This window comes from Carex rostrata, chromosome 21, assembly GCF_964058835.1.
Source record: "Carex rostrata chromosome 21, lpCarRost1.2, whole genome shotgun sequence".
In the NCBI taxonomy this organism is placed as follows: Eukaryota; Viridiplantae; Streptophyta; class Magnoliopsida; order Poales; family Cyperaceae; genus Carex; species Carex rostrata.
Window position 1 is genome coordinate 8,690,595 of NC_135938.1, and position 9,732 is coordinate 8,700,326.

A 9,732-nucleotide genomic window follows, 5' to 3' on the forward strand; every position below is an offset into this window, starting at 1 on the left:
TCTTGATTAGTTCCGATAATTGAGTTATACTTTTGTTTATGTAGATGAAGCTTTTCTTAAAGTAGGCTGCTTTCTTGGAACGGCACGCATGCAATTACCATGGCTTCCTTGCAGTTTCGCTTGTAAGATAAGTTTCCTTCACAACATATCCTTTCTTTTTTTGTTGCACGGCTTATTTCTTCTTCTTGTGGCTGTTTCGCGTACATAACCGATAGAAGTCAGCCAAAGCTGACTTGGCCGTTACTTGTTTGAGGTGATAGGTCTATGTTATAGTTATTGTTAAGTGGTCAGATCTCACAACCTTAACTCTTGGTTAGTACCGATAATTGAGTTGTACTTTTGATTTTGTAGATGAAGCTTTTCTTGAAGTGAGCTGCTTTCTTGGAACGACACGCATGCAATTACCATGGCTTCCTTGTAATTTCGCTTGTAAGATAAGTTTTCTTCACAACATATCCTTTCTTTTTTTTGTTGCACGGCTTATTTCTTCTCCTTGTGGCTGTTTCGTGTACATAACCGGTAGATGTCAGGCAAAGCCTCTAGCCGGTCTCAAAAAATTATAGTCTGGGTGCCTATAGTTGAAGGAAGTAATTAATACATGTCCTTTTGTTTACATAACTATATGTTATTTGACAGGCTGCTTCATATGAGTTCACAACTCTGACATGCATTTCTGGCGTTATCATGTTCAAGGGAACCAAAATTCAGGTTATTGCTTTTATATGTTCTTCTTTAAATTAAGGACCTGATAAGTTTTATGGGCTGTTGATCCAAACACTGGTCATAGTTTTTCTAGAAGTGCTACTTTTGCTTTTCCCGTTATGTTGTTTAATTCAGTTGTGTGATCTTAATTGTGGTTATTTGATGACTTAGCTGGTGCGATGCAAAAATATTAAGCTCTTGTCCAAATAATTTTCAGAAAAAGAAAAAAAAAACCACATGTGCTGTGCCATAACAGCGAAGTACCTGTGAAAATACCTTGGTAAAGAACCTAATTTTCCTTAGATATTTATTATTTTTAAATTTTTTGGTTGTATTAAATCACTTAAGGCACTTAATATAACTTTTGATTTTTCAGTGTGGGGGGCTTTTAACTTATGTGGCATCACTCAAAGCATCACTAGGCTGTTAATTTATAGTTGATAAGAATTAAATTTGGTCTCCTCAATTTAATCTTTGTTGTCTCTTATGTTGCTGTAAATCCAGTGGAAATGATGCTTGCCTGTTTTAATGTAAAAATTATAATTATGATATATAAATCTTTCTGTAGCTAACTAATGTGAAGTTTATTGACAATAACAAAAAGCATAGATATGCAATGCTTTACTTTTCAGTATGCTGCTTTTGTAGCAGCATTTTTTTTTTTGAAATTTTTTGTGATTTTTACCGGTGTTTTGGAAAACGCCAGGAATTTTTTTTTTAATATATTTTGACACTTTTACTGGCGTTTTTTAAATGCCGGGAAAGGTCACAAACTTGCAGTGGCGTTTTTAAAACGCCGGGAAAGGCCATATTTCGGACGGCGTTTCGTAAACGCCGGCATAAGAGTCTGTAAGCATCGGGAAAAGGTTTTGCCGACGGCAGTATTCCTGGCACTTGCCCAAGCGCCGGGAAATGTCTTTATTGGCGTTTTCTAGTATATCTGGTGGCGTTTTTAAGCGCCGGGAAAGGCATAAATTATTGTAGTGAGTATCTATTTAGAATTTAGGATGGCCCGCTTTATCATTCATACAAGATTAAATAGAACAAGATTAATAAATAAATAAATAAATCTATTTAAAGAAATGAAATAAAACGTCAAAACTGAAATTGTCTGAAAAAAGATGCACATTTTAGTTCAATTTAAATAAGTATAAGAGATCTTTTTTATGAGTATATTTACAATAATAAAAATAATATAAAAATAGGAATTAACTAAAACAGAAGTGCATAATTATAAATTTCAATTATAGATTTTAAAATGTATGTTCTTATTACTTATATATAGTCTCATAATTTAACCCTAAATTATACAATTTCAAAGGAAACAAAAATGTCGAACAACGTTAATAAGCAAATGATCACGCTAATGAGCTCCGACGGAGAGAAGTTTATGGTGACAGAGAAGGTGGCAAAGATGTCTAACACGATCAACAGTATGATTGAAGACAACCGCACTAAGGTCTCCATTACGTTGCCTAATATCACTGCCAAGATCCTAGCAAAGGTGATCGAGTATTGCGAGAAACATGTCTTCGAGCAAGAGGGCGTCACATCTAATACTGGATTTCACTGGAGCACCAAAATGCTGAAAAGCGAAATCGAGAACTAGGACAAAGAATTTACAAATGTCGATCATGCAATGATTTTCGGTCTTATTAAGGCAGCACATTATCTCAACATCAAAGGACTACTGGATCTGACATGCAAAAAGATGGCTGGTCAAATGGCCAATAAGTCTCTTGACGAGATTCGCAAGATTTTTAATATAAAGAACGATTACACACCGGAGGAGGAAGCGGCGGTTCGTCGGGAATACCCGTGGGTTTCGTTTAATTAGAAATTTCAATTAATTTCATCTCATTCTATTTTTAATATAAAAGAAAATTTAGCTGATTGAAGTTCCACCATTAAATTCATGTATCATATATTCAGCTTTCATTTTCTTATATTTATATATTCAACTCTTATGTATAATTTGATATTTTGGACTTCATTAAATTTAGATGTTAGAGATATATGTCTCCTCAGTTTATTATGTTATTTTTTTTGTTTTATTAATGCCAGAAGCTAATCTTTAATAATCTCATATACCTAAAATGCCTCCTCAGTGTATTGTATCGTTCATACAAAGAGTAAGATTTACAAATTATAAAATGAAAAAAACATAATCACCGTAACTTAATTTTCAGTTCAATCATATATGAAGATGTAAATTTATCATTTACAGTGTTCCAAATTCCGACTTCCAACCGAGCAACAAGCAAATTAAGGTCATAATCTGACAATGTTATGGCCAGCCACAGTGGATCGCAATGCAACACCTAGTGCTAATAGTATATAAATAGGCTAACGAGAAGATCACGAAGTTGATCTGCATCGAATCCATCAGTTGGTTCATGAATCAAAATCATCATTCATCAAATTGTGTTGTGTCAACCAGAGTCCAGAGGTACGTGCTCTTTGTGTAAATTTAATTAGGTGACCAAAATGTTTAACAAACAGGTATATATTATTTGAAAATTGTAAAAAATTCATGGGATTTTACTAATTACATTTAAAATTGTGGAAGAAAATATATTATCAATGGGAATGGGAAATGAACAAGAGTACTCTATTCACTAGATTTCTTTATCTGTCTTCCATCACATCATTAATGTTATTGTTATTATTGTATGTTTGGCTAAAGTATGATGAATAGCATAAGATGTCTTGTGTTATCGTCTTGAATACGAATTCAAACCGATATACTTCATTATTGACTTTATACTAAATGATTTCAAAATTTATAAATTTTACATGTAAATACATGAATGACGGACTAGATCGGTTTTAACGGTTTTTGTATTTGTCGTTTGAAATCTATGCAATTGAGTCGAACTAAGAGAGATGGTGCTAATTTGATTGGACTTTAATTTTACCAACTCGGACAGTGTGAACAGGTTTTTTATGAACTGGAAAAATGGTCAAATTTTTTATTTCATTGAAGATCAGATAATTAAATTTTACATTTTAGTTTTTGTTAGTTGGAAAATATAAATGCGCACTTTTAATTAGTGGTTACAAATTTTAAAAAAAAAACATAACATCTTTCCGAGTAGGTTAATCACTCGATCGATATATATTGTCGGAACTTCGTTATCAATTTTTGTTTTTTTTTTACTTTTTTTTTCTCTATTTTCATTTATCATTCAGTACTTATATTAAAAAATAAAGTTAAGGTCGTATATGACTGCAAGTTAATTTGAGAAAAAAATTGGAAATAAAGTAATTTGAGAAAAAATTGGAAATAAAGTAATATTTTAAATCACTTTACATTTTTTATCTCAAAATCCTCACTAGCGCTTTCTTTCGAGTGTGATAATTTGAACCTAATTACATTATTCTTCTTTGAATAGCCAGGTCATTCAAAATTAAATAAGCTTACAATTAATTAAACTAAATTAATTTAAAATAAGATTACCAGATTATTTTCAAGATAGTGAGGATGTGTTGGAAAATTTCTTAGTATTTGTTGAAATAAATATTGGTATTAAATTTTATCAATATGATCATATATATGAGGTGCATGGTTAAATAGTTTTATTATATATATAACACGTTGAAGTAGATTTTTTATATCCTCGTTGAAAAAAATCAGAATTCTGTGAGGGTTGTACATTAATTGCACACAAGATAGAAGACAACTCTCCTGTGGATGAGAGCTCCATATATACATTGTTTTGTTGATAGCAACTCTCCTGTGGAGGACAAGAAACAATTAATTTAAGTGTCCTTTACCTCTATACATTGTTTTTTTTGATAGCTTGATGTACAGGTCCCATAATATACATTGACTGATTATAATTCAACTTAATATTCAAATTCAAATGAAAGAAAGAGCACATGATATATCAAGTGCAAGTAATTATAATCATTATATATTTACACACTACTGATGCTTAATACTCGACAATGCAATCAACACATTGACGTTTCTCCTAGTGACAATTTATTTATTTGATTCGGTCAAAACAAATAAATTAATGTCTCTTTGGGTTTTGTGATTCATTAGTACAAGCTAAACATATAGTTCTTCAAGGGAAACGATTAGTCACCTAGGTCATGTTTGGTTGTGGACTAAACAGTGAAATAAGGGCTAGTTTTAGGCCTCAGTTATTCCTCCAAATGTGATTTAATTGAACCGGATTAAAACGGAATAAGTCTACCTTTAGGCCAAACTAAATTGACCTAAATTAAACCACCTCTCTAGGTGGTTTAATTTTAATTGAGTATGAAATCTAACTTTTCATTATTTTTATTATTTTTAATCACTTTTTAAGAAATATAAAATAAACAATTAATTTTTTTCATTTACGTATAAGAAAACTTATAACTTTATCAATTATAGAATCAACATTTTTTTAAATGACATAACTTTTTAAATCAACAAAATATGCAATTTAAAAAATATTTTTTAAATTCTACTACAAAATAATAAAAATTTTGTTCATCAACCTAACATTTTTTTGACAAATAAATTAGTACACATATAACTTTAATTAAATAAGATTCATTAAATACAATGTGCTTTGCTAAGATATAGAATTAATTTATACATAACTCATTTTCTTGTACAATTTCTTTCAATCAAAATGAAAAGAAAAAAAATATGAAGAATAATTTTATTATTGTTATTACAAATTTTGTAGGACAAAATAATTTGTAATATCAAATCATGCCTTGAGTCATCAAATTCTTACTAAACAAGGAATAATTCAAGTCAAGGTATAACTTTAGATATCAATCAAATATGAATAATTTAGATCGACTTAAGTTAGAATAACCAAATTATACCTCATTAACTTTAGTCCACAACCAAACATGACCATAGCTATCTAGACCATTGCCACTTCTGGTTCAACATCTAAATGCACTCCACAGCACTTCAAGGTTATCTTGCAACTTGATACCTAGCATATATAATATATATATATATATATATATATATATATATATATATATATATATATATATATTTCGAAACTCAAAAAATAATTTAATGAAGTCTAAAATGTATGATTAGAATACAATTCAAGAGAACTAATTGTCACAATGTGAATAATATATAAAAATATTGATATTTATAGAAATAAAAATAATTGACTACATGATTTGTAATTCCATACATACTTTCAACAAGTGATTGAAATAACAATATATAATTTTGTACTTGAAACTATAAAATAACAATAATCTCGCGCATTCTAGTAATTGCATCAATAACTTTAACATTGTAGAGCGCATCAAAATCATATTGGTCTCTCCTTTATACTCCCAAAGCTGATGTATTTCTCTTGAAATTTCAATAAAAGAATACAAATTAAGAGACTTAATTTTTTATTTTTGATAACTTGGCAGCAGCTGCAACTTTTTTTTTTTTTTTGATAAATTCTCAAGGAGTAATTGAATGAAAACTAATTGAAAATCAATAAAGAGGAGCATTTTCGTCTAAAACATCGGTTTGAGTCAAACTTCATTCTCACAAGAAACCCGCACTTCATTCTCACAAGAATGGAGAGGTGGTAGTTCCTATATACTTGTATTGTATATAAGCGCCGAGAAACAGTAGGTATGAAGTGCCGAATTTAATTCTCAATTGATATGAATTCCGTTAGCAATGCAAGGACCAGATCAACTTGTTGTAGGATGGAGCTAGAGAGCTAGAGAGCTAACGGTGGTTTCATTTTTATGGACTAGGATTGTTAATTGTAGGATGTACGTACTTAATTTCTAGTATAAATTAATTTCATTTTGTAAAATTGTTTTTTTCATTGTTTGTCATCTTGTCCAGTACTTTAAATTAATACAAACTTAATTTATAACATATATAGCTTCTGGAATGATCGAGCAATGTAATCTTTAGTATCAGTAATTAATTGCTTCAAATGTTACAACAAATGACATTAATTGTTTCGAAATTTTAAATAGATTGCAAACAATATCCTAATTTCATATATGCAAGCATTCTGATTTGAATTTAATTATGGACTAATGAATAGTTTTAGACAGACACAAATAAAATATAATTGGACCATCTTTGGGGATAGATTCAAATTGTTGAATAAAATATTTTATTTCCGTTAATAGTGTACAAATATCAATTATGTATTTTTTTTTTATTGTTTTTTGAGAAAGATAAATAATAATATCAGACCTTTTTCTGGGTTTTTTGCGGAGCATGAGATCGGGCTCGGCCTGTTGGCATCTAAGCCCAGTAGCCCACGTATTTCGACTCGGTACAAGTTAAAAGTTAGGTGGTTCTCAAGCTGTCAAGCATTTAAATGTTCAAAAGGTCTTCTATAGTTTTTTCATAATAAAATTAATTAATGACCTGATATCTGAAGTTCTGAACTGGTGTTGCAATTGGATGATTCAACTGCGTACGTATTGAATAATAATAAGATGGGCTACTGAGGCCAGCGCAACTTCATTTCTATTTTTATTTATTATAATTTCCGAATTGACCTGATCAATATATAGCTTGTATTTGTTTCTCTAATAAACTCAGTTTACGACGACTTTGATTGACATTGATTAACCACTATAATTCTTCCAAATACTTAGGAACAGCATCCCAGTCACATTTGAGATTTTTGAGGAATCTCAGTCGCAATACCTCGACAGCCCAGCCGCCAACTTAATTTGTCGGCGAAAGCCAATCAGGAAATTAATACACTAAACGGTACACAGCGACGAAGATCAAGCTTTTCAATTTTCGGGGGAAGACAGAGACACATGTCTGCAATGCTCTCGGCTGTCTTGACTTTACCAGCATTTGAAACAAGTGACTGTTTCTTGTGTGATGCTACCACTCCCCATGTTACTGAAAGATACCCCAGGTTTTCTAACCTGGCCAATTGTTGGAGCTCATCATCGGTTGCCACCAACTGACAGCCTATGCTGATGCTGAGCTTTCTTAGCTTCTCTAGCCTCGTCAGCACTTCTAGGTTGACGAGCTGACCAAGGCCTCGAGGCATTTGATCAAGCAAATAGCACTCTGATACATCTAGGTTCTGCAACTTCTTCAATGATGTGACAGCAACAGTCAACTTTTCGAGGTTGTGGCACGCTCTAACATCGAGAATTATGAGATAGTAAAGATCTCCAATTGAATCAGGAAGGGACTCAATTCTAGATATTCCTATGAGGCTGAGATACCTCAAGTTCCTACAAGCCCCGATACCCTTCAACAACCATTCTTTCACAAGCTCGGTATGGTGTTCGCTGGAGGCAGTACACCTCCCAACCTGGAAAGTGCCCATTTTTTTCTGGCCAGAGAACCACGACCTGACGAAATGCACATATTGTTGGTCGACAATATTGTATATGGATAGCAAACCCTGATTGCTGGACCTACCAAAAGATTGCACTCGTGCTCGCACATGTTTTTGCCCCTTCATCAGAATCACACGGTTAGTTGTACCGACAACAGGATTTCCCATGGGATGAAGCTCCAAGAAATTGTTTTCTTTCGCTGCTTCGATCAGCTGCTGACGGATCCATGGATATACTCTGAATGAATGGACCTTATCACAGTGCTCATGTTTGACTGGTACTATCAGACCATGGTACACGAACTCTTCAAAGCGTCCTTTACCGATCTCAGTATCCAGCACGATCCCCTCACCAATCCACCAATGAATCAACAGCTGTTTTTTTTATGACAGCACCCTCTGGAAAGATGGCAAGATATAAGAGACACTGCTTTAAGCGGCCGTCAAGGCAATCTATTATTGTATTCTTGACCTCTGACATGGCAGCACTGTCTTGTGTGACTCATAACTAAGTTCGAACTGTTGTGTGGTGTTATTCACACTCCCATAGAGTAACTGAATAGGACATTAATTATGCTGATGCTAGCTTGATCGACTAGTTCTTGTCAATTGGTTCGCTTCTCCGAGTAATGTTTTTAATTTAATTTTAAGAAAAAAGGATGTAGTCACTAGGGTCTAGGGAGGGTTCGCTTTGATCCGTTTGTAGTTGGTAGTGTAGTGTAGTGTAGGGTTCGCTTTAATCTCTCACCATTTCAAATTTAACTACTCAGAGTCAGAGATGATGGATTTGAAACCTGGGCAAGTTGTCGTTTTCTGTGACTGTGATCCATCATTGACATGTTGTATGCAACTATATATGCACTTCATTTTTCTCTTTTTCTATGATTGTTTCTCTATAATTCTATACATGTATATATAGCCTAGCCTACTAGAAATTAAGGCCAACGTGTATACTCACTAGTTCCCATTACAAATTATTATACCACATTTTTATGAAACAAACAAAAAGTTCGTACAATTAGTGAATAATATACAATAATATTAATGCATTATTTATACAATTTGTCAGAAATAATTCATAGTATATTATCAAAATAGTAACACGAAAGAAATTAATGTTTTTACCAATTGTTCCATATATGTTTCTTAAATCACCTCAAAATATCATTAATTATAATCTGTTAATTTTTTATTGAATGATAAAACACATGAATCAAATCTCATCGTTTTTTATCAATGGTTTAAATAGAGATTATAGCGGTATAGCGGGACAGTTTAAAAAAAAAGTGATTGCACTAAGTAGCTAGTTATATATCGCCCATAGCGTCATAGCTTTTAGGGTTTGAAAAAGCTACAGCGCAGTTATAACGTAGCTATAACTAACTATTTAGAACACTGTTTTTTATTGACATGATATGTATACGTTGAATCATGTATATAAATGTGTTAAATTTTAATTAATTTTGCTTGTTCATGACATACCATTTCGTCCAATGATCTAGCACTTGGGCACTTGGGCACTTATGCATAACATAGCCTGACTCGACCAATTTAAAATTTTAAGAAACATATAAGAAAAGAGAAAAAAAAAAAAAAAAAAAGAGGACGGCTTTAAAATTTACTCTTTAAAAAATTTGTGTTCATCAAACTCACTTAAAATTATGATTTAGTGAAAGACAAGGACATCACGCCTCGATATCAACATTACAGCTTTATA

General features: G+C 32.1%; 1 protein-coding gene and 1 long non-coding RNA gene across 2 annotated transcripts; one reads left to right on the top strand and one right to left on the bottom strand.

Moving 5' to 3' along the window:
* Positions 1 to 1,269, top strand: LOC144572956 (uncharacterized). The gene is made up of 4 exons (XR_013517848.1): positions 1 to 122; positions 352 to 429; positions 637 to 708; positions 1,079 to 1,269. It is a non-coding gene; the product is annotated as an uncharacterized LOC144572956 (long non-coding RNA).
* A 6,131-nt stretch (positions 1,270 to 7,400) lies between these two features.
* On the bottom strand, positions 7,401 to 8,183 carry LOC144573113 (disease resistance RPP13-like protein 4). Its single transcript, XM_078322802.1, has one exon. The coding sequence runs from the start codon at positions 8,181 to 8,183 to the stop codon at positions 7,401 to 7,403; it is 783 nt and encodes a 260-aa protein (XP_078178928.1).
* Between the last annotated feature and the right edge of the window lie 1,549 nt (positions 8,184 to 9,732).

What these genes read in the sequence shown, in the direction of transcription:
- LOC144573113 (XM_078322802.1), bottom strand. Translation starts at nt 8,183, where the DNA reads ATGGGAAATCCTGTTGTCGGTACAACTAACCGTGTGATTCTGATGAAG.